General features: G+C 45.2%; 1 protein-coding gene across 2 annotated transcripts in view; it reads left to right on the top strand.

Moving 5' to 3' along the window:
- The window catches only part of LOC109866055 (anoctamin-3), an 87409-nt gene that overhangs the window by 47217 nt on the left and 12727 nt on the right, over window positions 1-27465 (top strand). For both annotated transcript variants that reach the window (XM_031801542.1, XM_031801541.1), the window contains exons 13-21: window positions 2237-2333; window positions 4454-4514; window positions 9330-9412; window positions 9674-9814; window positions 11297-11461; window positions 13275-13311; window positions 13644-13755; window positions 14077-14134; window positions 21684-21781. In XM_031801542.1, coding sequence (XP_031657402.1) covers window positions 2237-2333; window positions 4454-4514; window positions 9330-9412; window positions 9674-9814; window positions 11297-11461; window positions 13275-13311; window positions 13644-13755; window positions 14077-14134; window positions 21684-21781 — 852 coding nt within the window. The remainder of the gene's footprint in view (window positions 1-2236; window positions 2334-4453; window positions 4515-9329; window positions 9413-9673; window positions 9815-11296; window positions 11462-13274; window positions 13312-13643; window positions 13756-14076; window positions 14135-21683; window positions 21782-27465) is intronic.

The raw sequence follows: 27465 nt of genomic DNA, 5'->3' as shown, positions 1-27465 counted from the left end.
CAGCCTGTTGTCAGTATCCCATTGGTTCTCGACAGAGGTCTTTGTCTTTGGAGCCCATCCAGAAGGGGAGGGGCTGCGTGTGTGTAAGTGTGTGCGTTCCTGTCTTGGCAAGTCTGTGTGTCTTTTCAGTGAGTGTGTGTGTGAGAGATATCCTGTATGGGCCCTACCATGTTTTACTGTGAAAATACGTTGCTATGTGTTGTCTCAGTTATAGCAATGCAATAGCAGTAAGCTGGTCATTTGCATAGGAAATAGCACTTCATTACACCGTCCCTCTAAACTTTCAGCTCATACAAGGAGAAGACTGATCAGAGATGCAGCCAAGAGGCCCATGATCACTCTGGATGAACTGCAGAGATCTACAGCTGAGGTGGGAGACTCTGTCCATAGGACAACAATCAGTCGTATATTGCACAAATCGGTCCTTTATGGAAGAGTGGCAAGAAGAAAGCCATTTCTTAAAGATATCCATAAAAAATGTTGTTTAAAGTTTGCCACAAGCCACCTGGGAGACACACCAAACATGTGGAAGAAGGTGCTCTGGTCAGATGAAACCAAAATTGAACTTTTTGGCAACAATGCAAAACGTTATGTTTGGCGTAAAAGCAACACAGCTCATCACCCATCCCCACTGTCAAACATGGTGGTGGCAGCATCATGGTTTGGGCCTGCTTTTCTTCAGCAGGGACAGAGAAGATGGTTCAAATTGATGGGAAGATGGATGGAGCCAAATACAGGACCATTCTGGAAGAAAACTTGATGGAGTCTGCAAAAGACCTGAGACTGGGACGGAGATTTGTCTTCCAACAAGACAATGATCCAAAACATAAAGCAACATCTACAATGGAATGGTTCAAAAATAAACATATCCAGGTGTTAGAATGGCCAAGTCAAAGTCCAGACCTGAATCCAATCGAGAATCTGTGGAAAGAACTGAAAACTGCTGTTCACAAATGCTCTCCATCCAACCTCACTGAGCTCGAGCTGTTTTGCAAGGAGGAATGGGAAAAAAAATTCAGTCTCTCGATGTGCAAAACTGATAGAGACATACCCCAAGCGACTTACAGCTGTAATCGCAGCAAAAGGTGGCCCTACAAAGTATTAACTTAAGGGGGCTGAATAATTTTGCACGCCCAATTTTTCAGTTTTTGATTTGTTAAAGTTTTAAATATTCAATAAATGTCGTTCCACTTCATGATTGTGTCCCACTTGTTGTTGATTCTTCACAAAAAAATACAGTTTTATATCTTTATGTTTGAAGCCTGAAATGTGGCAAAAGGTCGCAAAGTTCAAGGGGGCCAAATACTTTCGCAAGGCACTGTATTTGTCAAACGCAACCATTTTTAGAACCCGTTTTTTAGCAGTGTCAATGACGTTAAAATGCACGGGGACGCCCCTTTAACAGGGGTCCGGTGTGACGTCCTACAGTATATTCACAGGACATGATCCTTGGTTAGCTGAGTGCCATTCAAGTCATCAATATGTTGCTAACTAGCAACAAGATTAGCCCAATTGTTTACATTATAGCATTTGCGCTCTAGCTAACGATTAGCCCAATTGTTTACACTATAGCATTTGCGCTCTAGCTAACGATTAGCCCAATTGTTTACATTATAGCATTTACGCTCTAGCTAACGATTAGCCCAATTGTTTACATTATAGCATTTGCGCTCTAGCTAACGATTGGCCCAATTGTTTACACTAGAGAGTTTGCGCTCTAGCTAACGATTAGCCCAATTGTTTACACTAGAGAGTTTGCGCTCTAGCTAATGATTAGCCCACTTATTTACACTAGAGAGTTTGCCATCTAGCTAACGATTAGCCCACTTATTTACACTAGAGAGTTTGCGATCTAGCTAACGATTAGCCCAATGGGGTACATGCAGATGGGCAACCCTCAGCCTATTAATTTATAGCCGCTATGCTGCATCTGATATGGGGTACATCAGGTGATGATGCTTATTGCTAAGTAACACACCTGACTGATAATATGGACCAATATGTCATTTCTGGAAGGGGGAAATTATATTTTAGATGTCAGCTTCATTTTATTTTCATTTATTCTATAGAATGTCCTTTTTAAAAATAAAAAAAAAGTGACCAGAACAGTCATTCTCCCCCATTTAAATTGTAGGTCCATCTGCAACCCCATCTCCGCCCTTCGGTTGGGGTTTTTCATGTCCTTTTTAAGTGTTTTAAAGACATTAATATCTGTCTGTCTATTTTGTCCCATCAGTAAAGAGATCTGTGAGGCCAACACAACAATCATGTGTCCCATGTGTGAGCAGAACTGCAAACCCTGGAAACTCAGTGACAGCTGTGTCTATGCTAAGGTCAGTAATACAACCATGAAGCTATTCTATTCTGTTATCCACCTTGGTAGCTCAGTAACAGCTGTGTCTATGCTAAGGTCAGTAATACAACCATGAAGCTATTCTATTCTGTTATCCACCTTGGTAGCTCAGTAACAGCTGTGTCTATGCTAAGGTCAGTAATACAACCATGAAGCTATTCTATTCTGTTATCCACCTTGGTAGCTCAGTAACAGCTGTGTCTATGCTAAGGTCAGTAATACAACCATGAAGCTATTCTATTCTGTTATCCACCTTGGTAGCTCAGTAACAGCTGTGTCTATGCTAAGGTCAGTAATACAACCATGAAGCTATTCTATTATGTTATCCATCTTGGTAGCTCTAGTACTGTAGTAAGCAGTACTGTACTGTAGTAAACAGAAGTACTATTGTGGTTAGCTAGTACTGTAGTAAACAGAAGTAATATTACTGTTAGCTAGTACTGTAGTAAACAGAAGTAATATTACCGTTAGCTAGTACTGTAGTAAACAAGTAATATTACCGTTAGCTAGTACTGTTACTGTCCATGAGGATCCCACGAGGGTTGGGGCCTGTTACATTTAAATTCCAGTCCATTCAGGAAATTCCAATTCTCTTTAATGCTTGTCAGTAGCTAGGTTTCCATCCAATTGGCAACAGATTTTCATGTGAATATTCTAGAATCCGCAACTAAGAAATATGCAAATTTTTCCCACCAGTGGTGTGTTCCCACCAAACAGACTGGCCTCTCTATGCAGACCAACTCAGTGGCCTTGTGGTTAGAGCGTCCACGCTGAGATTGGAAGTTTGGGAGTTCGATCCCTGGCCGAGTCACACCGAAGACTGTTGTTTGTCGCACTGCTTTGCTTTATCTTGGCCAGGTCGCAGTTGTAAATGAGAACTTGTTCTCAACTGGCCTACCTGGTTAAATAAAGGTGAAATGAAAGAAATGAGACCCAATGCATCTCTTTTCTTGACAATAGGCTAGTGTCCTATCCAGGGGGTGTACTGAGGAGATAGACTAGTTTCCTATCCAGGGGGTGTACTGAGGAGATAGACTAGTGTCCTATCCAGGGGGTGTACTGAGGAGATAGACTAGTGTCCATCAGGGTGTACTGAGGAGATAGACTAGTGTCCTATCCGGGGGGGGGGGGGGGGTGTACTGAGGAGATAGACTAGTGTCCTATCCAGGGGGTGTACTGAGGAGATAGATAGTGTCCTGTCCAGGGGGGTGTGTACTGAGGAGATAGACTAGTGTCCTACCCAGGGGGTATACTGAGGAGATAGACTAGTGTCCTGTCCATCAGGGTGTACTGAGGAGATAGACTAGTGTCCTATCCAGGGGGGGGGGGGGGGGGGTGTACTGAGGAGATAGACTAGTGTCCTGTCCAGGCGGTGTACTGAGGAGATAGACTAGTGTCCTGTCCAGGGGGTGTACTGAGGAGATAGACTAGTGTCCTGTCCATCAGGGTGTACTGAGGAGATAGACTAGTGTCCTATCCAGGGGGGGGGGGGGGGTGTACTGAGGAGATAGACTAGTGTCCTGTCCAGGGGGGGTGTATTGAGGAGATGGACTAGTGTCCTGTCCAGGGGGTGCAGGCCCCTTGTACATCAAGCTTCCTCACTCTACAGAAACGCTCCTATGAGGCGCTCCAGCATGTGCAGGGCTACTTACTTACTATGCTGAGCTTTCACGACTGGAAGGTTTAGTAGACGTATGACCTGCCATAAAATAGGTGTATTTTTTTATTTAACCTTTTATTTAACTAGGCAAGAACAAATTCTTATTTACAATGACGGCCTACACTGGCCAAATCCAGACGACGCTGGGTCAACCCAGACGTGCACCACCCCACGGCCGGTTGTTATACGGCCTGGATTCAAACCAGGGTGTCTGCAGTGCTTTAGACGGCTGTGCCACTTGGGAGCCCAATGGGGTTGTTGATATATTTCCAGGCAAATGGGAAGTGGGCTGAACTGGTTGAAAGGACATCATTACAACCAGTTTTGCCTGCTGGGATGTCATCGGCGTTTGTGTCACGGTGCCTCGTTCCAGCAGGTAATGACAGTATTGATTCCAACCCAAGGGAATTGTTTATTTACCTCTGTGTCTGTTTCTGCAGGTGACCCATCTCTTTGACAATGGAGGAACTGTGTTCTTTGCTATCTTCATGGCTATATGGGGTAAAGACATGTTTCTCAGTTTCTCTGTCTCTCTCTTTCTCTCTCTCTCCTGCTCTCTTTTGCTCTCTCGCTCTCTCTCTCTCTCTCTCTCTCTCTCTCTCTCTCTCTCGCTCTCTCGCTCTCGCTCTCGGTCTCGGTCTCGGTCTCTCTCTGTCTCTCTCTCTCTTTCGCTCTCTCTCCTTCGCGCTTTCTCTCTCTCTTTCTCTCTCTCTCCTTCGCGCTTTCTCTCTCTCTTTCTCTCTCTCTTTCGTGCTTTCTCGCTCTCTCTCTCTCTCTCTTTCGCGCTTTCTCTCGCTCTCTCTCTCTCTTGCTCCCCCCCTCTCTGTCTCTTTCTCCCCCCTCCCCTCTCTCTCTTGCTCTCCCCCCTCCCCTCTCTCTCTTGCTCTCCCCCCTCCCCTCTCTCTCTCTTGCTCCCCCCCTCTCTGTCTCTTGCTCCCCCCCTCTCTGTCTCTTGCTCTCCCCCCTCCCCTCTCTCTCTCTTGCTCTCCCCCCTCCCCTCTCTCTCTTGCTCTCCCCCCTCCCCTCTCTCTCTCTTGCTCCCCCCTGGAGCTGGGCCCCAGTGATGTACTGGGCTGTCCTCACCACCCTCTGGTATAGAGGTCCTGGATGGCAGGGAGCTGGGCCCCAGTAATGTACTGGGCTGTCCTCACCACCGCCTGGTATAGAGGTCCTGGAAGGCAGGGAGCTGGGCCCCAGTGATGTACTGGGCTGTCCTCACCACCGCCTGGTATAGAGGTCCTGGATGGCAGGGAGCTGGGCCCCAGTGATGTACTGGGCTGTCCTCACCACCCTCTGGTATAGAGGTCCTGGATGGCAGGGAGCTGGGCCCCAGTGATGTACTGGGCTGTCCTCACCACCGCCTGGTATAGAGGTCCTGGATGGCAGGGAGCTGGGCCCCAGTGATGTACTGGGCTGTCCTTACCACCGCCTGGTATAGAGGTCCTGGATGGCAGGGAGCTGGGCCCCAGTGATGTACTGGGCTGTCCTCACCACCGCCTGGTATAGAGGTCCTGGATGGCAGGGAGCTGGGCCCCAGTGATGTACTGGGCTGTCCTCACAACCCTCTGGTATAGAGGTCCTGGATGGCAGGGAGTTGGGCCCCAGTGATGTACTGGGCTGTCCTCACCACCGCCTGGTATAGAGGTCCTGGATGGCAGGGAGCTGGGCCCCAGTGATGTACTGGGCTGTCCTCACCACCCTCTGGTATAGAGGTCCTGGATGGCAGGGAGCTGGGCCCCAGTGATGTACTGGGCTGTCCTCACCACCCTCTGGTATAGAGGTCCTGGATGGCAGGGAGCTGGGCCCCAGTGATGTACTGGGCTGTCCTCACCACCCTCTGGTATAGAGGTCCTGGATGGCAGGGAGCTGGGCCCCAGTGATGTACTGGGCTGTCCTCACCACCGCCTGGTATAGAGGTCCTGGATGGCAGGGAGCTGGGCCCCAGTGATGTACTGGGCTGTCCTCACCACCGCCTGGTATAGAGGTCCTGGATGGCAGGGAGCTGGGCCCCAGTGATGTACTGGGCTGTCCGCACCACCCTCTGTAGCATTTTGCGGTCAACAGTGAGATCACACAGTCATCTGGAAAAACAGGGTCTTTCTCTCATGTTCCAATGGCCCAAGAGATTTGGTTATTTTCAATAATTTGTGGGTACACACGTTTACGCTTACACAACTGTAGCCAGCATTTAATATATTTATCTCTGAACTCAACTGCACATAGCTCTGAAAAAGTAAGGAACTTCTTCACCTGAAAAATCAAGACAATAACTAGAGAGCCAGATACAGTGGGTCATAGTTGAAGTGTACCTATGATGAAAATTACAGGCCTCTCTCATCTTTTTAAGTGGGAGAACTTGCACAATTGGTGGCTGACTAAATACTTTTTTTGCCCCACTGTACATACTGTAGAAAGAAAAACTGTGTCATGACTTTGCCCTATTGGTGAGGTTTATGACCCCCATAAATATCTTTCCCCCTTTCCTCTCTCTACTCTACAAATGTGACTCTTGGAAAGCCCTTTTTTAACATAGAGAGTGTGGTAACATCAAAAGGTTGGGGAACGGAACCACATTTCGGTAATCCAACCAGTTGAAAATATCCGTTGGCACTTCAAGAATATGATGTCAGATCAGTTGTCGTCTGTGACATTATTACTGATGATAGGATGACATAAACTGTATCTTGGAAAGTCTACACATTCTAGTTATTAGATTCACATGGAATTGTTGCGCAATTAAAATGTTTAAATATGAAACTATTTGTGAAAACATTAAATGTAATTTTTGCTTCTAAATGAGTGAATTGTTTTTCATAAGTGAACTACGCTCAACTCAGTGGCCCCGCCCTTGTGAACAGACATTGGTTGTAAACTATGAAACACGCCCTTCTCTCCCACCACTACAAAAGCCCCTTTGATGAAAATTCATAGTGTTCCCGAGGATGTGAGGACTGCTGTCCATACCTTAAAAGGGCTAACATCAACTACTAAGCCAACCTCAGTGTGAGCTCTGGTTGCGAATGGTTGAACAACAACAACCTAACGAAATTAGCATTGTGTTCCCGATGATGTGAGGACTGCTGTCCATACGTTAAAAAGGGCGAATTTCAATGTGGACGTGACGATCGACACGCTGGAAGGATGAATTTTGAATTCAACTATACCAGCCAGAATATAGCATGAGCTTATAGTATGGCAACTTGGTATGAACTTTGAACTCTTATTCACTAAAGAAGAACATCCTAGACGTCGAGTTATCAGCAGCAGCTGTAAACGTGGGCTAGGAAAGGACGGACAATCTCTTCAGAAAGACAGGGTACTACAACGTATCCGTTCTACCACACGACGACGGTACTACAACGTATCCATTCTACCACCAGACATATTCTTCAAAGGACAAGAGATCCCTTCTGGGCAACCCAACCTTCCCTCTACGACCAATCTATCGAAACTCAGCTCAGAGTAAATATATTTCTTGCATTTTTCGTTTCCAAATGGGCGGTTATTTAGAATGCATAAGATTCTGTATCTATGATAGCATAACTTCATAAGGTCTGATAGAGACCCAATCCTTTTGTTCCTCAGTCTTCCTGCTCTTTCATTCAAACCCAACGCCCTTTCTTTGTGTAACCAGCCGTCATATCGGTTCCGTCCACCAGGGACGTTTTATAACATAATTAGTAATCAATGTATGATCCATCCTGTGTATATATAATTCTGTGTGATTATTTAGGTATTTCGTGAATAAATAATTAAACCAAATTTTGTATTGCTTATTCAACTTGTTGGGTTCGTGAAGAATTCTACGCCGTTTAGATGAGACTGAATAAGGTGACGATTAATACTTGACTGATGTAAAAGAGGTCTTTAAGAGTTTATTCGGAAGATAACAGCTCTATAAACATTCTTTCGTGGTGCCCCATCTTTCTAGTTAATTACATTTACATGTTTAGTTTAATCAGGTAATATTAATTACAGAGAAATAATTTTATAAAATAGCATGTCATATCACTTAATCCGATATAGCAAAGACAAAACAACTGTCGACAAAACCAATTCACTTTCAAATAAATCTACTGTATCATTTTAGTGACTCTACGTCTCCTTGCCATCATCCTTTATGGGAGAAACCTTTTCTGTTGTTGTTGCAGGCATACAGTGGGGAGAACAAGTATTTGATACACTTCTGATTTTGCAGGTTTTCCTACTTACAAAGCATGTAGAGGTCTGAAATTTTTTATCATGGGTACACTTCAACTGTGAGAGATGGAATCTAAAACAAAAATCCAGAAAATCACATTGTATGATCGTTAAGTAATTAATTAGCATTTTATTGCATGACATAAGTATTTGATACATCAAGTAAGTTAGTAAGTAATGTCAAGAATCCAGTGTGTAAATAAATATATGATGTGTATTACTGCATGGTTGGTTTTAAGGGATTGTTAATAAGCGTTTCACCAAAAAAGCCCTCAATACAACAGGTAGTTCTGCTGTCTACCTTGTTGTATTGCATTTGATTAAAACAGTGTAAATACACTCGTAGAAATATTATGATGAGCAGTGTAGGTGCAGTGTAGGTGCAGTGTAGGTGTAGTGTAGGTGTAGGTGTAGTGTATGTGTAGGTGTCGTATAGGTGCCATGTAGGTGTAGTGTAGGTGCCATGTAGGTGTAGTGTAGGTGTCACACTACACCTACACTAAAGCTTGTTTTCCCCGTCTACTCTCCCTCTTTTAACTGAAGTGTCGTGTAGGTGTCATGTAGGTCCGGTGTAGGTGTAGTGTAGGTCTGGTGTAGTGTAGGTGTAGGTGTAGTGTAGGTGTGTAGACCAGGTGAAAGAGCCCAGACATCTAAAGCTTGTTTTCCCCCGTCTACTCTCTCTCTCTTTAAACTGAAGTGGGTCAAGCTCCATTCAAGTTGAATCTTGCTGCACATTAAAAATACATTTGAATCAGTCTTTGAAGTCACCATGTTCTCACGTGTATCCAATGTGTCTGAGTTTAGGGAATGTGCCATAGAGATATTTCCCCTTTTGAGAATTCAAATTTCAATGTGGGCCCTCCCACAATTGTCAAAGATATTGACTTTAAGTACCCCCCCCCCCCCCCCCCCCAAGAGACATCTGACACCCCCAAGAGCTATCGTTCCACTCCTTGCCAATCGTCATGCCAAACATGATATGTCACAGAGTACAAGGAGTGGAATTTTAGCAAAACAGGTTCAGAAATTTCAGGCTACTGGAATGAATCACTAAAGTCATTCCGTGAAGGTTGATCGATCCCTCCTCCGTGTTCTGTTGGAATGTTGTCCCTGTAGCCACGGTGTTCCTGGAGTTCTGGAAGAGGAGGAGGGCGGAGCTGACGTATGACTGGGACCTCATCGACTGGGAGGAGGAAGAGGTTGGTCCAGACAGATGTATCTGTTTTTTTCATGTGAAATAATGTCAGAGACATCTACATGTATGTACACTAGTGTTAAGTCATTTATCATTCAGCAATATCTGGTTATTTGAGATGATTTCACATCCTATTCAGCTATTTCAATGTTTCTTATGATACAGTTGAGCATTGTGTGGATGGGAGGTATCTCTTGATTAGTTTCAGTCAGAAATATCAGAGTAATTGAAATGATACACTGCAGTGTATGTGTGTTTGTCCCAGGAGAATCTGCGGCCCCAGTTCGAAGCCAAGTACTCCAGGTTAGAGAGAGTAAACCATATCTCTGGCAAGCCGGAGCCCTTCCAGCCCTTCACTGACAAACTCAGCAGACTCATAATCTCTGTGTCTGGCATCTTCTTCATGGTAAGACCTTGTCATCACATGAGTTATCAGGTTGTACTGTGGATCTGTGTCTTTCTGCTTGTGTCTGGGATCTACTTCACAGGTAAGACCTTGTCATCACATGAGTTATCAGGCTGTACTGTGGATCTGTGTCTTTCTGTTTGTGTCTGGGATCTACTTCACAGGTAAGACCTTCCATCACACAAATAAAAAGGCCTTTACTGTAGATCTGTCCTCAGTGTGTACATACTGTAAGGGTTTGGGGTCAATTCCATTTCAATTCAGTACATTCTAGAAGTACACTGAAGTGTTTTAATTGAAAATCGAATTGGAATTGGAATTGGAACAACCCTGGAACACAGTTTTCTAACTACTAGAGTGATGAGCTTTCTAGCAGCCTACTACCACCCCCTGGTGGAGGGAACCCATCAATACAACAGCCACTCCTTGGAAACAGTGACTCTGCCCCTCTGTTGTTGTGATGTGTGTTGTTGCTCATCTACTCAACTGCAATAGGACGTGTCAAGAGTCTGTGAAATGTGACAGTGAGTCATTGTTTAACAATGTTGCTCCACAGAGTCTAGACATTTGTAAACACACGTTCCCAGACCCAGACAGGATGTACTACCACCAAAACTAACACGTTCCCAGACCCAGACAGGATGTACTACCCCCAAAACTAACACGTTCCCAGACCCAGACAGGATGTACTACCCCCAAAACTAACTTGTTCCCAGACCCAAACAGGATGTACTACCCCCAAAACTAACACGTTCCCAGACAGGATGTACTACCCCCAAAACTAACACGTTCCCAGACCCAGACAGGATGTATTTTCCCCAAAACTAACACGTTCCCAGACCCAGACAGGATGTACTACCCCCAAAACTAACACGTTCCCAGACCCAGACAGGATGTACTACCCCCAAAACTAACACGTTCCCAGACCCAGACAGGATGTACTACCCCCCAAAACTAACACGTTCCCAGACCCAGACAGGATGTATTACCCCCAAAACTAACACGTTCCCAGACCCAGACAGGATGTATTACCCAAAACTAACACGTTCCCAGACCCAGACAGGATGTATTACCCAAAACTAACACGTTTCCAGACCCAGACAGGATGTATTACCCCCAAAACTAACACGTTCCCAGACCCAGACAGGATGTATTACCCAACACTAACACGTTCCCAGACCCAGACAGGATGTACTACCCCCAAAACTAACACGTTCCCAGACCCAGACAGGATGTATTACCCAAAACTAACACGTTCCCAGACCCAGACAGGATGTACTACCCCCAAAAACTAACACGTTCCCAGACAGGATGTATTACCCAAAACTAACACGTTCCCAGACCCAGACAGGATGTGCTACCCCCAAAACTGACAGCTTCATAAGTAGTCTAGTTCTGCTGTATATTTCTGTCTCTCGCCCCTTCCACTTTCTATCTGTGTGTGTATCTGTGTGTGTGGTTATATGTTTGTCTCCTCTCCAGATTTCTCTGGTCCTGACAGCGGTGTTTGCGGTGGTGGTGTTCCGACTGATTGCCATGGAGAAGTTTGCATCGATCGACTGGGAGTTTGTCAAGAAGAACTGGCAGTTTGCCACCTCTGGAACGGGAGTCTGTATCAACTTCATGATCATCATGTCTCTGAATGTGGTGGGTTCTGGCCCTATAATCCTCTGGCACCAGAGTCTGTATCAACTTCATGATCATCATGTCTCTGAATGTGGTGGGTTCTGACGCTATAACCCTCTGGCACCAGAGTCTATATCAACTTCATGATCATCATGTCTCTGAATGTGGTGGGTTCTGACCCTATAACCCTCTGGAACCAGAGTCTATATCAACTTCATGATCATCATGTCTCTGAATGTGGTGGGTTCTGGCCCTATAATCCTCTGGCACCAGAGTCTGTATCAACTTCATGATCCTCATGTCTCTGAATGTGGTGGGTTCTGACGCTATAACCCTCTGGCACCAGAGTCTATATCAACTTCATGATCATCATGTCTCTGAATGTGGTGGGTTCTGACCCTATAACCCTCTGGAACCAGAGTCTATATCAACTTCATGATCATCATGTCTCTGAATGTGGTGGGTTCTGACCCTATAACACTCTGGAACCAGAGTCTGTATCAACTTCATGATCATGTCTCATTGTGGCGGCAGGGTAGCCTAGTGGTTAGAGCGTTGGACTAGTAACCCCCGAGCTGACAAAGTACAAATCTGTCGTTCTGCCCCTGAACAGGCAGTTAACCCACTGTTCCTAGGCCGTCATTGAAAATAAGAATTTGTTCTTAACTGACTTGCCTAATTAAATAAAGGTAAATATAATCCTCTGGAACCGGAGTCTATATCAACTTCATGATCATAATGACTCTCAATGTGATGGATGTCTTACCAAACTGTTATGCCAAGCCACCTCATCCACAGTCGTACAGGATATTGTTGTGTATTGATCCACTGGATAATGTTGCATATTGATCTACAAGGTAATGTTGCATATTGAGCCACAGCCAAATTGTAACTTTCTGATCACCATGTCTGTGAATGTGATGGGTATATGGGTGGGTATCTGTAATGGTATTGGTATCTGGGTGGGTATCTGTGATGTGATGGTATCTGGGTGGGTATCTGTGATGTGATGGGTATCTGTGATGTGATGGTATCTGTAATGTGATGGTATCTGGGTGGGTATCTGAAATGTGATGGGTATCTGTGATGGTATCTGTGATGTGATGGTATCTGTAATGTGATGGTATCTGGGTGGGTATCTGTAATGTGATGGGTATCTGTGATGGTATATGGGTGGGCATCTGTAATGTTATGGTATATGTAATGTGATGGTATCTGTAATGTGATGGTATCTGGGTGGGTATCTGTAATGTGATGGGTATCTGTGATGGTATCTGGGTGGGTATCTGTAATGTGATGGGTATCTGTGATGGTATATGGGTGGGTATCTGTAATGTGATGGTATCTGGGTGGGTATCTGTAATGTGATGGGTATCTAGGTGGGTATCTGTAATGTGATGGGTATCTGGGTGGGTATCTGTAATGTGATGGATATCTGGGTGGGTATCTGTAATGTGATGGGTATCTGTGATGGTATATGGGTGGGTATCTGTAATGTGATTGGTATCTGTGATGGTATCTGGGTGGGTATCTGTAATGTGATTGGTATCTGTAATGTGATGGTATCTGGGCGGGTATCTGTAATGTGATGGTATCTGGGCGGGTATCTGTAATGTGATGGTATCTGGGCGGGATCTGTAATATGATGGTATCTGGGTGAGTATCTGTAATGTGATGGTATCTAGGTGGGTACCTGTGATGTGATGGGTATCTGTGATGTGATGGTATCTAGGTGGGTATCTGTGATGTGATGGGTATCTGGGTGGGTATCTGTGATGTGATGGGTATCTGGGTGGGTATCTGTCTCAAAACAGCTTTGTTTTTCTCCCTTCAGGTATATGAGAAGGTGGCTTACCTTCTCACCAATTTAGGTGAGCATAACCCTCGTTAAGATACACATATGTTGCTTCACTAACAGCTTCAGAAGTACATGTCACCTCTCTCTCTTCCTCTCTCTCTCTTCCTCTCTCTCTCGCTCTCTCTCTCTTCCTCTCTCTCTCTCTCGCTCTCTGTCTCTTCCTCTCTCTCTCTCGCTCTCTCTCTCTTCCTCTCTCTCTCGCTCTCTCTCTGTCTCTCTCTCTCTCTCTCTCTCTCTCTTCCTCTCTCTTCCTCTCTCTCTCTCTCTCTCTTCCTCTCTCTCTCTCTCCCCCTCTATCTCTTCCTCTCGCTCTCTCTCTCTCTCTCCCCCTCCTTCTCTCTGTAGAACACCCACGGACTGAGTCAGAATGGGAGAACAGTTTTGCTCTCAAGATGTTTCTCTTCCAGTTTGTAAACTTGAACAGCTCTACGTTCTACATCGCTTTCTTCCTTGGAAGGTAACTATTAAAGGTCACCTTAATAAATGTCGTAACAGACAGGGTTTTTTTTTGGGGGGGGGAGCCGCGCTCAATAAACAGCAGAAGTTCTACAGGCTCCCCCCTTTCTTTTCCATTGTAGGTTCTCTTTTCAAATGGATTATTTAAAAAAAAAAAAAATCAATTTCATGATTTCTCATATTCCCCGAATAAGTTGATTCACCAAATAAGTTGTCTGTGTGAGTAAGGTTCTGTGCAAGTTTCAATCCACCCCCCCCCCCCAGTGTTGAACTGTCCTGAGAATGAAACTGAAGCTAATGTCTTCACTCTGACTGTGTCTAGGTTCGCCGGCAGACCAGGGAAATATAACCAACTGTTCAATAGATGGAGACTGGAGGAGGTGAGTGGAGTCAGGAAGCAACAACTAAACCATGGTCTGTGTTCTAAAGGTCACCCTGTTCCCTGTAGAGAGCTCTGGTCACCCTGTTCCCTGTAGAGAGCTCTGGTCACCCTGTAGAGAGCTCTGGTCACCCTGTTCCCAGTAGAGAGCTCTGGTCACCCTGTTCCCAGTAGAGAGCTCTGGTCACCCTGTTCCCAGTAGAGAGCTCTGGTCACCCTGTTCCCAGTAGAGAGCTCTGGTCACCCTGTTCCCAGTAGAGAGCTCTGGTCACCCCTGTTCCCAGTAGAGAGCTCTGGTCACCCTGTAGAGAGCTCTGGTCACCCTGTTCCCAGTAGAGAGCTCTGGTCACCCAGTAGAGAGCTCTGGTCACCCTGTAGAGAGCTCTGGTCACCCTGTAGAGAGCTCTGGTCACCCTGTAGAGAGCTCTGGTCACCCTGTAGAGAGTTCTGGTCACCCTGTAGAGAGTTCTGGTCACCCTGTAGAGAGCTCTGGTCACCCTGTTTCCTGCAGAGAGCTCTGGTCGCCCTGCAGAGAGCTCTGGTCACCCTGTAGAGAGCTCTGGTCACCCTGTAGAGAGCTCTGGTCACGCTGTTCCCTGAAGAGGGCTCTGGTCACGCTGTTCCCTGAAGAGGGCTCTGGTCACGCTGTTCCCTGAAGAGGGCTCTGGTCACCCTGTTCCCTGAAGAGGGCTCTGGTCACCCTGTTCCCTGAAGAGGGCTCTGGTCACCCTGTTCCCTGAAGAGGGCTCTGGTCACCCTGCAGAGGGCTCTGGTCACCCTGTACCCCTGAAGAGGGCTCTGGTCACCCTGTACCCCTGAAGAGAGTTCTGGTCACCCTGTACCCCTGAAGAGAGTTCTGGTCACCCTGTACCCCTGAAGACAGTTCTGGTCACCCTGTACCCCTGAAGAGAGTTCTGGTCCACCCTGTACCCCTGAAGAGAGTTCTGGTCACCCTGTACCCCTGAAGAGAGTTCTGGTCACCCTGTACCCCTGAAGAGAGTTCTGGTCACCCTGTACCCCTGAAGAGAGTTCTGGTCACCCTGTACCCCTGAAGAGAGTTCTGGTCACCCTGTACCCCTGAAGAGAGTTCTGGTCACCCTGTACCCCTGAAGAGAGTTCTGGTCACCCTGTACCCCTGAAGAGAGCTCTGGTCACCCTGTTCCCTGAAGAGAGCTCTGGTCACCCTGTACCCCTGAAGAGAGCTCTGGTCACCCTGTTCCCTGAGGTGAGCTCTGGTCACCCTGTTTCCTGTAGAGAGTTCTGGCCACCCTGTTTCCTGTAGAGGGCTCTGGTCACCCTGTTCTCTGAAGAGAGTTCTGGTCACCCTGTACCCCTGAAGAGAGTTCTGGTCACCCTGTACCCCTGAAGAGAGTTCTGGTCACCCTGTACCCCTGAAGAGAGTTCTGGTCACCCTGTTCCCCGAGGAGAGCTCTGGTCACCCTGTTCCCTGAGGAAAGCTCTGGTCACCCTGTTCCTGTAGAGGGCTCTGGTCACCCTGTTCCCTGTAGAGGGCTCTGGTCACCCTGTAGAGGGCTCTGGTCACCCTGTAGAGGGCTCTGGCCACCCTGTAGAGAGCTCTGGTCACCCTGTTCCCTGTAGAGAGCTCCGGTCACCCTGTTCCCTGTAGAGGCTCTGGTCACCCTGTTCCCCGAGGAGAGCTCTGGTCACCCTGTTCCTTGTAGAGAGCTCTGGTCTGCTTTATAAAAGGGACGAATGTGGCCCAGGTTATTACACTGATCGATATGGTTCAGAAGGCTTTAACCAATAATGTGGGTTAAATGAGGAAGACACAATTCAGTTGAAGGTATTCAGTTGTACAACTGACTAGGTATCTCCCTTTCCCTTTACAACTGACTAGGTATCCCCCTTTCCAACTGACTAGGTATCCCCCTTTCCCTTTACAACTGACTAGGTATCCCCCTTTACAACTGACTAGGTATCTCCCCTTACAACTGACTAGGTATCTCCCTTTACAACTGACTAGGTATCTCCCTTTCCCTGTACAACTGACTAGGTATCCCCCTTTCCAACTGACTAGGTATCCCCCTTTCCCTTTACAACTGACTAGGTATCCCCCTTTACAACTGACTAGGTATCTCCCCTTACAACTGACTAGGTATCTCGCTTTACAACTGACTAGGTATCTCCCTTTACAACTGACTAGGTATCTCCCTTTACAACTGACTAGGTATCTCCCTTTACAACTGACTAGGTATCTCCCTTTCCCTTTACAACTGACTAGGTATCTCCCTTTACAACTGACTAGGTATCTCCCTTTACATCTGACTAGGTATCTCCCCTTACAACTGACTAGGTATCTCCCTTTACAACTGACTAGGTATCTCCCTTTACAACTGACTAGATATCTCCCTTTACAACTGACTAGGTATCTCCCTTTACAACTGACTAGGTATCTCCCTTTACAACTGACTAGGTATCTCCCTTTACAACTGACTAGGTATCTCCCTTTACAACTGACTAGGTATCTCCCTTTACAACTGACTAGGTATCTCCCTTCCCCTTTACAACTGACTAGGTATCCCCCTTTACAACTGACTAGGTATCTCCCTTTCCCTTTACAACTGACTAGATATCTCCCTTTCCCTTTCCAACTGACTAGGTATCTCCCTTTCCAACTGACTAGGTATCTCCCTTTACAACTGACTAGGTATCCCCCTGTACAACTGACTAGGTATCTCCCTTTACAAACTGACTAGGTATCTCCCTTTCCCTTTACAACTGACTAGGTATCTCCCTTTCCCTTTACAACTGACTAGGTATCTCCCTTTACAACTGACTAGGTATCTCCCTTTCCAACTGACTAGGTATCTCCCTTTACAACTGACTAGGTATCTCCCTTTCCCTTTACACCTGACTAGGTATCTCCCTTTTCCTTTACAACTGACTAGGTATCTCCCTTTCCCTTTACAACTGACTAGGTATCCCCCCTTTCCCTTTACAACTGACTAGGTATCCCCCTTTCCCTTTACAACTGACTAGGTATCTCCCTTTCCCTTTACAACTGACTAGGTATCTCCCTTTCCCTTTACAACTGACTAGGTATCTCCCTTTCCCTTTACAACTGACTAGGTATCTCCCTTTACAACTGACTAGGTATCTCCCTTACATCTGACTAGGTATCTCCCCTTACAACTGACTAGGTATCTCCCTTTACAACTGACTAGGTATCTCCCTTTACAACTGACTAGATATCTCCCTTTACAACTGACTAGGTATCTCCCTTTACAACTGACTAGGTATCTCCCTTTACAACTGACTAGGTATCTCCCTTTACAACTGACTAGGTATCTCCCTTTACAACTGACTAGGTATCTCCCTTTACAACTGACTAGGTATCTCCCTTCCCCTTTACAACTGACTAGGTATCCCCCTTTACAACTGACTAGGTATCTCCCTTTCCCTTTACAACTGACTAGATATCTCCCTTTCCCTTTCCAACTGACTAGGTATCTCCCTTTCCAACTGACTAGGTATCTCCCTTTACAACTGACTAGGTATCCCCCTGTACAACTGACTAGGTATCTCCCCTTTACAACTGACTAGGTATCTCCCTTTCCCTTTACAACTGACTAGGTATCTCCCTTTCCCTTTACAACTGACTAGGTATCTCCCTTTACAACTGACTAGGTATCTCCCTTTCCAACTGACTAGGTATCTCCCTTTACAACTGACTAGGTATCTCCCTTTCCCTTTACACCTGACTAGGTATCTCCCTTTTCCTTTACAACTGACTAGGTATCTCCCTTTCCCTTTACAACTGACTAGGTATCCCCCCCTTTCCCTTACAACTGACTAGGTATCCCCCTTTCCCTTTACAACTGACTAGGTATCTCCCTTTCCCTTTACAACTGACTAGGTATCTCCCTTTCCCTTTACAACTGACTAGGTATCTCCCCCTTTCCCTTTACAACTGACTAGGTATCCCCCCTTTACAACTGACTAGGTATCCCCCCTTTACAACTGACTAGGTATCTCCCTTTCCCTTTACAACTGACTAGGTATCTCCCTTTTCCTTTACAACTGACTAGGTATCTCCCTTTCCCTTTACACCTGACTAGGTATCTCCCTTTCCTTTACAACTGACTAGGTATCTCCCTTTCCCTTTACAACTGACTAGGTATCCCCCCTTTCCCTTTACAACTGACTAGGTATCCCCCTTTCCCTTTACAACTGACTAGGTATCTCCCTTTCCCTTTACAACTGACTAGGTATCTCCCTTTCCCTTTACAACTGACTAGGTATCTCCCTTTCCCTTTACAACTGACTAGGTATCTCCCTTTACAACTGACTAGGTATCTCCCTTTACATCTGACTAGGTATCTCCCCTTACAACTGACTAGGTATCTCCCTTTACAACTGACTAGGTATCTCCCTTTACAACTGACTAGATATCTCCCTTTACAACTGACTAGGTATCTCCCTTTACAACTGACTAGGTATCTCCCTTTACAACTGACTAGGTATCTCCCTTTACAACTGACTAGGATCTCCCTTTACAACTGACTAGGTATCTCCCTTTACAAACTGACTAGGTATCTCCCTTCCCCTTTACAACTGACTAGGTATCCCCCTTTACAACTGACTAGGTATCTCCCTTTCCCTTTACAACTGACTAGATATCTCCCTTTCCCTTTCCAACTGACTAGGTATCTCCCTTTCCAACTGACTAGGTATCTCCCTTTACAACTGACTAGGTATCCCCCTGTACAACTGACTAGGTATCTCCCTTTACAACTGACTAGGTATCTCCCTTTCCCTTTACAACTGACTAGGTATCTCCCTTTCCCTTTACAACTGACTAGGTATCTCCCTTTACAACTGACTAGGTATCTCCCTTTCCAACTGACTAGGTATCTCCCTTTACAACTGACTAGGTATCTCCCTTTCCCTTTACACCTGACTAGGTATCTCCCTTTTCCTTTACAACTGACTAGGTATCTCCCTTTCCCTTTACAACTGACTAGGTATCCCCCCTTTCCCTTTACAACTGACTAGGTATCCCCCTTTCCCTTTACAACTGACTAGGTATCTCCCTTTCCCTTTACAACTGACTAGGTATCTCCCTTTCCCTTTACAACTGACTAGGTATCTCCCCCTTTCCCTTTACAACTGACTAGGTATCCCCCTTTACAACTGACTAGGTATCCCCCCTTTACAACTGACTAGGTATCTCCCTTTCCCTTTACAACTGACTAGGTATCTCCCTTTTCCTTTACAACTGACTAGATATCTCCCTTTACAACTGACTAGGTATCTCCCTTTACAACTGACTAGGTATCTCCCTTTCCCTTTACAACTGACTAGGTATCTCCCCTTTCCCTTTCCAACTGACTAGGTATCCCCCCTTTCCCTTTACACCTGACTAGGTATCTCCCTTTCCCTTTACAACTGACTAGGTATCTCCCTTTCCCTTTACAACTGACTAGGTATTCCCCCTTTCCCTTTACAACTGACTAGGTATCTCCCTTTCCCTTTCCAACTGACTAGGTATCTCCCCTTTCCAACTGACTAGGTATCTCCCTTTACAACTGACTAGGTATCTCCCCTTTCCAACTGACTAGGTATCTCCCTTTACAACTGACTAGGTATCTCCCCTTTCCAACTGACTAGGTATCTCCCTGTACAACTGACTAGGTATCTCCCTTTCCCTTTACAACTGACTAGGTATCTCCCTTTCCCTTTACAACTGACTAGGTATTCCCCCTTTCCCTTTACAACTGACTAGGTATCTCCCTTTCCCTTTCCAACTGACTAGGTATCTCCCCTTTCCAACTGACTAGGTATCTCCCTTTACAACTGACTAGGTATCTCCCCTTTCCAACTGACTAGGTATCTCCCTGTACAACTGACTAGGTATCTCCCTGTACAACTGACTAGGTATCTCCCTGTACAACTGACTAGGTATCTCCCTTTACAACTGACTAGGTATCTCCCTTTACAACTGACTAGGTATCTCCCTGTACAACTGACTAGGTATCTCCCTGTACAACTGACTAGGTATCTCCCTGTACAACTGACTAGGTATCTCCCTTTACAACTGACTAGGTATCTCCCTGTACAACTGACTAGGTATCTCCCTTTACAACTGACTAGGTATCTCCCTTTACAACTGACTAGGTATCTCCCTGTACAACTGACTAGGTATCTCCCTGTACAACTGACTAGGTATCTCCCTGTACAACTGACTAGGTATCTCCCTGTACAACTGACTAGGTATCTCCCTTTACAACTGACTAGGTATCTCCCTGTACAACTGACTAGGTATCTCCCTTTACAACTGACTAGGTATCTCCCTGTACAACTGACTAGGTATCTCCCTTTACAACTGACTAGGTATCTCCCTGTACAACTGACTAGGTATCTCCCTTTACAACTGACTAGGTATCTCCCTGTACAACTGACTAGGTATCTCCCTTTACAACTGACTAGGTATCTCCCTTTACAACTGACTAGGTATCTCCCTTTACAACTGACTAGGTATCTCCCTTTACAACTGACTAGGTATCTCCCTTTACAACTGACTAGGTATCTCCCTGTACAACTGACTAGGTATCTCCCTGTACAACTGACTAGGTATCTCCCTGTACAACTGACTAGGTATCTCCCTGTACAACTGACTAGGTATCTCCCTGTACAACTGACTAGGTATCTCCCTGTACAACTGACTAGGTATCTCCCTGTACAACTGACTAGGTATCTCCCTGTACAACTGACTAGGTATCTCCCTTTACAACTGACTAGGTATCTCCCTGTACAACTGACTAGGTATCTCCCTGTACAACTGACTAGGTATCTCCCTGTACAACTGACTAGGTATCTCCCTGTACAACTGACTAGGTATCTCCCTGTACAACTGACTAGGTATCTCCCTGTACAACTGACTAGGTATCTCCCTTTCCAACTGACTAGGTATCTCCCTGTACAACTGACTAGGTATCCCCCCTTCCCTTTTTAACAATAACATAATAAAATCAAATCTAATCTAATTTTATTTATCACATACACATGGTTAGCAGATGTTAATGCGAGTCTAGCGAAAAGCTTGTAAGTTGTCCTGAGAATGAAACTGAAGCTAATGTCTTCACTCAGACTGTGTCTAGGTTCGCCGTTTAAGGGAAGATTTTACGGCGCACAATAGGGATTCATCAACACCATATTTGTTTTTTATGATTACTTTTACATGTAATCATTCCTTTTGTCGTAAAAGTTCACCATTAATCTCTTTCATAACTAATCCATTTTAGTTTGTAACAGTGCTCAATACAAACGCTTAACATTAGCTTGAAATGGCTAGCGTGCATCACCCGTTGAATTTGAGTTGTCAATTAAAAGTGATTTAATGAAGCTCTCTCTGATTTATAAAGCATGAGGTTTTATATGAATATAATACTTTGGGATTGTTTTACTTTGTTCTGTTTCATTCAGTTGCAGTAAGTCTGGCGCATACAATGTGGAAATGACTGTGGTTTCTTTCACTCAGTGATTTGTACTGTAATGAATAGTTTAAAAAAAATGTTTCTTATTTTCAGTGCCACCCCAGTGGCTGTCTGATCGATCTGTGTCTACAAATGGGAGTCATCATGGTACTGAAACAGATCTGGAACAACTTCATGGAGCTGGGTTATCCGTAAGGACCGTGGAATTACTCTCTCTCTCTCTCTCTCTCTCTCTCTCTGTCTCTCTCTCTCTCTGTATCTCTCTCTCTCTGTATCTCTCTCTCTCTGTATCTCTCTCTGTCTCTCTCTGTCTCTCTCTCTCTCTGTATCTCTCTCTCTGTCTCTCTCTCTCTCTCTCTCTGTCTCTCTCTCTCTCTCTGTATCTCTCTCTCTCTGTATCTCTCTCTGTCTCTCTGTCTCTCTCTCTCTCTGTATCTCTCTCTCTGTCTCTCTGTATCTCTGTCTCTCTCTCTCTCTGTATCTCTCTCTCTGTCTCTCTGTATCTCTGTCTCTCTCTCTCTTTGTATCTCTCTCTCTGTCTCTCTGTATCTCTGTCTCTCTCTCTCTCTGTCTCTCTGTATCTCTCTCTCTGTCTCTCTCTGTCTCTCTGTATCTCTGTATCTCTGTATCTCTGTCTCTCTCTGTCTCTCTGTCTCTCTGTCTCTCTGTATCTCTCTCTCTCTGTCTCTCTGTATCTCTGTCTCTCTGTATCTCTGTCTCTCTCTCTCTCTGTATCTCTGTCTCTCTGTCTCTGTATCTCTCTCTCTGTCTCTCTCTCTCTCTGTCTCTCTCTCTCTCTCTCTCTCTCTCTGTCTCTCTCTCTCTCTCTGTCTCTCTCTCTCTCTCTGTCTCTCTCTCTCTCTGTATCTCTCTCTCTGTCTCTCTGTAATCTCTGTCTCTCTGTCTCTGTATCTCTCTCTCTGTCTCTCTGTATCTCTGTCTCTCTCTCTCTCTCTGTATCTCTCTCTCTGTCTCTCTGTATCTCTGTCTCTCTCTCTCTCTGTATCTCTGGTCTCTCTCTCTCTCTGTATCTCTGTCTCTCTCTCTCTGTATCTCTCTCTCTGTCTCTCTCTCTCTCTCTGTATCTCTCTCTCTGTCTCTCTGTATCTCTGTCTCTCTCTCTCTGTCTCTCTCTCTCTCTGTATCTCTCTCTCTGTCTCTCTCTCTCTCTCTCTGTATCTCTCTCTCTGTCTCTCTCTCTCTCTCTGTATCTCTCTCTCTGTCTCTCTGTATCTCTGTCTCTCTCTCTCTGTCTCTCTCTCTCTCTGTATCTCTCTCTCTGTCTCTCTGTATCTCTGTCTCTCTCTCTCTGTCTCTCTCTCTCTCTCTCTGTATCTCTCTCTCTGTCTCTCAATTCAATTTCAATTCAATTCAAGGGCTTTATTGGCATGGGAAACATGTGTTAACATTGCCAAAGCAAGTGAGGTAGGAAAACATACAAAGTGAATATATAAAGTGAAAAACAACAAAAATTAACAGTAAACATTACACATACAGAAGTTTCAAAACAGTAAAGACATTACAAATGTCATATTATATATATATACAGTGTTCTAACAATGTACAAATGGCTAAAGGACACAAGATAAAATAAATAAGCATAAATATGGGTTGTATTTACAATGGTGTTTGTTCTTCACTGGTTGCCCTTTTCTCATGGCAACAGGTCACAAATCTTGCTGCTGTGATGGCACACTGTGGAATTTCACCCAGTAGATATGGGAGTTTTTCAAAATTGGATTTGTTTTCGAATTCTTTGTGGATCTGTGTAATCTGAGGGAAATATGTCTCTCTAATATGGTCATACATTGGGCAGGAGGTTAGGAAGTGCAGCTCAGTTTCCACCTCATTTTGTGGGCAGTGAGCACATAGCCTGTCTTCTCTTGAGAGCCAAGTCTGCCTACGGCGGCCTTTCTCAATAGCAAGGCTATGCTCACTGAGTCTGTACATAGTCAAGGCTTTCCTTAGTTTTGGGTCAGTCACAGTGGTCAGGTATTCTGCCGCTGTGTACTCTCTGTGTAGGGCCAAATAGCATTCTAGTTTGCTCTGTTTTTTTGTTAATTCTTTCCAATGTGTTAAGTAGTTATCTTTTTGTTTTCTCATGATTTGGTTGGGTCTAATTGTGCTGCTGTCCTGGGGCTCTGTATGTGTGTTTGTGTTTGTGAACAGAGCCCCAGGACCAGCTTGCTTAGGGGACTCTTCTCCAGGTTCATCTCTCTGTAGGTGATGGCTTTGTTATGGAAGGTTTGTGAATCGCTTCCTTTTAGGTGGTTGTAGAATTTAACAGCTCTTTTCTGGATTTTGATAATTAGTGGGTATCGGCCTAATTCTGCTCTGCATGCATTATTTGGTGTTCTACGTTGTACACGGAGGATATTTTTGCAGAATTCTGCGTGCAGAGTCTCAATTTGGTGTTTGTCCCATTTTGTGAAGTCTTGGTTGGTGAGCGGACCCCAGACCTCACAACCATAAAGGGCAATGGGCTCTATGACTGATTCAAGTATTTTTAGCCAGATCCTAATTGGTATGTTGAAATTTATGTTTCTTTTGATGGCATAGAATGCCCTTCTTGCCTTGTCTCTCAGATCGTTCACAGCTTTGTGGAAGTTACCTGTGGTGCTGATGTTTAGGCCAAGGTATGTATAGTTTTTTGTGTGCTCTAGGGCAACAGTGTCTAGATGGAATTTGTATTTGTGGTCCTGGTGACTGGACCTTTTTTGGAACACCATTATTTTGGTCTTACTGAGATTTACTGTCAGGGCCCAGGTCTGACAGAATCTGTGCATAAGATCTAGGTGCTGCTGTAGGCCCTCCTTGGTTGGGGACAGAAGCACCAGATCATCAGCAAACAGCAGACATTTGACTTCGGATTCTAGCAGGGGGAGGCCGGGTGCTGCAGACTTTTCTAGTGCCCTCGCCAATTCGTTGATATATATGTTGAAGAGGGTGGGGCTTAAGCTGCATCCCTGTCTAACCCCACGACCCTGTGTGAAGAAATGTGTGTGTTTTTTGCCAATTTTAACCGCACACTTGTTGTTTGTGTACATGGATTTTATAATGTCGTATGTTTTACCCCCAACACCACTTTCCATCAGTTTGTATAGCAGACCCTCATGCCAGATTGAGTCGAAGGCTTTTTTGAAATCAACAAAGCATGAGAAGACTTTGCCTTTATTTTGGTTTGTTTGATTGTCAATTAGGGTGTGCAGGGTGAATACATGGTCTGTTGTACGGTAATTTGGTAAAAAGCCAATTTGACATTTGCTCAGTACATTGTTTTCATTGAGGAAATGTACGAGTCTGCTGTTAATAATAATGCAGAGGATTTTCCCAAGGTTACTATTGACACATATTCCACGGTAGTTATTGGGATCAAATTTGTCTCCACTTTTGTGGATTGGGGTGATCAGTCCTTGGTTCCAAATATTGGGGAAGATGCCAGAGCTAAGTATGATGTTAAAGAGTTTTAGTATAGCCAATTGGAATTTGTTGTCTGTATATTTGATCATTTCATTGAGGATACCATCAACACCACAGGCCTTTTTGGGTTGGAGGGTTTTTTATTTGTCCTGTAACTCTTTCAATGTAATTGGAGAATCCAGTGGGTTCTGGTAGTCTTTAATAGTTGATTCTAAGATCTGTGTTTGATCATGTATATGTTTTTGCTCTTTATTCTTTGTTATAGAGCCAAAAAGATTGGAGAAGTGGTTTACCCATACATCTCCATTTTGGATAGATAATTCTTCGTGTTGTTGTTTGTTTAGTGTTTTCCAATTTTCCCAGAAGTGGTTAGAGTCTATGGATTCTTCAATTGCATTGAGCTGATTTCTGACATGCTGTTCCTTCTTTTTCCGTAGTGTATTTCTGTATTGTTTTAGTGATTCACCATAGTGAAGGCGTAGACTCAGGTTTTCCGGGTCTCTATGTTTTTGGTTGGACAGGTTTCTCAATTTCTTTCTTAGATTTTTGCATTCTTCATCAAACCATTTGTCATTATTGTTAATTTTCTTCGGTTTTCTATTTGAGATTTTTAGATTTGATAGGGAAGCTGAGAGGTCAAATATACTGTTAAGATTTTCTACTGCCAAGTTTACACCTTCACTATTACAGTGGAACGTTTTACCCAGGAAATTGTCTAAGAGGGATTGAATTTGTTGTTGCCTAATTGTTTTTTGGTAGGTTTCCAAACTGCATTCCTTCCATCTATAGCATTTCTTAATGTTACTCAGTTCCTTTGGCTTTGATGCCTCATGATTGAGTATTGCTCTGTTTAAGTAGACTGTGATTTTGCTGTGGTCTGATAGGGGTGTCAGTGGGCTGACTGTGAACGCTCTGAGAGACTCTGGGTTGAGGTCAGTGATAAAGTAGTCTACAGTACTACTGCCAAGAGATGAGCTATAGGTGTACCTACCATAGGAGTCCCCTCGAAGCCTACCGTTGACTATGTACATACCCAGCGTGCGACAGAGCTGCAGGAGTTGTGACCCGTTTTTGTTGGTTATGTTGTCATAGTTGTGCCTAGGGGGGCATATGGGGGAGGGAATGCTGTCACCTCCAGCAGGTGTTTGTCCCCCTGTGTGCTGAGGGTGTCAGGTTCTTGTCCGGTTCTGGCATTTAGGTCACCACAGACTAGTACATGTCCCTGGGCCTGGAAATGATTGATTTCCCCCTCCAGGATGGAGAAGCTGTCTTCATTAAATATGGGGATTCTAGTGGGGGGATATAGGTAGCACACAGGAGGACATTTTTTCTCTGTTAGGATAATTTTCTTTTTGAATTTCTAGCCAAATGTAGAATGTTCCTGTTTTGATTAATTTAATGGAGTGAGTTAGGTCTGCTCTATACCAAATTAGCATACCCCCTGAGTCCCTTCCCTGTTTCACACCTGGTAGTTGGTGGATGGGACTACCAGCTCTCTGTAACCTAGAGGGCAACCAGTGGGTCCATCTCCTCTATACCAGGTTTCTTGCAGGATGACAATGTCTGTATTACCGATTTCTTTGGTGAAGTCCGGGTTTCTGCTCTTTAGGCCAAAGGCAGATGACCTCAGGCCTTGGATATTCCAGGATAATATAGTGAAGGCTTTTTGTTCCATAGAGTGTCCAATGTTGTTGGTCGTGGTTTAGCCTCAGGCCAGTAAGTGTGAGCAAAGCCTGCTGAGCATCTGGTACATGCCATTGGCTTGGGCGAGTGTGAGACTGGGGGTTGGGACTGTTTGCCCGCTCACTACCTGGGCGTATGTGTGGCTTCCATGTTGAGGCCCTCTTTGCGGGGGTGGGGTGCATGGGGTGGGCAGGAGTGGCATAGGTCTGATCTGAGGGGGGCCTAAATGGAGTGTGGGCATGGTTGACGTGGGGGGGTGTTGATTGGTTGGGGTGGGGGTGTGGATGTGTCTGGGTGTACTGTTGGTCTGGATGTAATTCCTCTTGGCATGGGTCCTCTATGTGTAGGTCCAGGGGGAGGTCCTGCAGATCTGGGAGGGTGTCTCGCTGGTCTGGGTGGGGTGTCTATTGATCTGTTGCTCCTGTGTGGAGTGTTGGGGATACGTTTGAGAGCGATGTCCTTTAGAGTCCGGGCAAGGTGGGCACTGCTGCCTTGTAGAGGTGGACCTGGTCATAGAGGCTGTTCAAGTCCAGGGTGGAGTGGTGGGCCAGGAAAACGTTTGGTTTTGAGGCACAGTCACGGGAAATACTTGCATTTACCCGCTGTATTGTGGAGGGGTGGAAGTCTTTCGTGGTTAGCAGGGGTGGAGATAACCACTTGTGCGTTGGGGAAAGTAGAAGAAGCCTTTTCAATCACTCCCTTCAGTGCTGTGGCCACTCTTTCCTGCTGTGCTCTCAGGTCGTTTGTTGCCCTGGTGTGTATTATTATGTGG

The sequence above is a fragment of the Oncorhynchus kisutch genome, linkage group LG22, assembly GCF_002021735.2.
Source record: "Oncorhynchus kisutch isolate 150728-3 linkage group LG22, Okis_V2, whole genome shotgun sequence".
In the NCBI taxonomy this organism is placed as follows: domain Eukaryota; kingdom Metazoa; phylum Chordata; class Actinopteri; order Salmoniformes; family Salmonidae; genus Oncorhynchus; species Oncorhynchus kisutch.
This window is presented reverse-complemented; position numbering and strand designations above follow the sequence as displayed.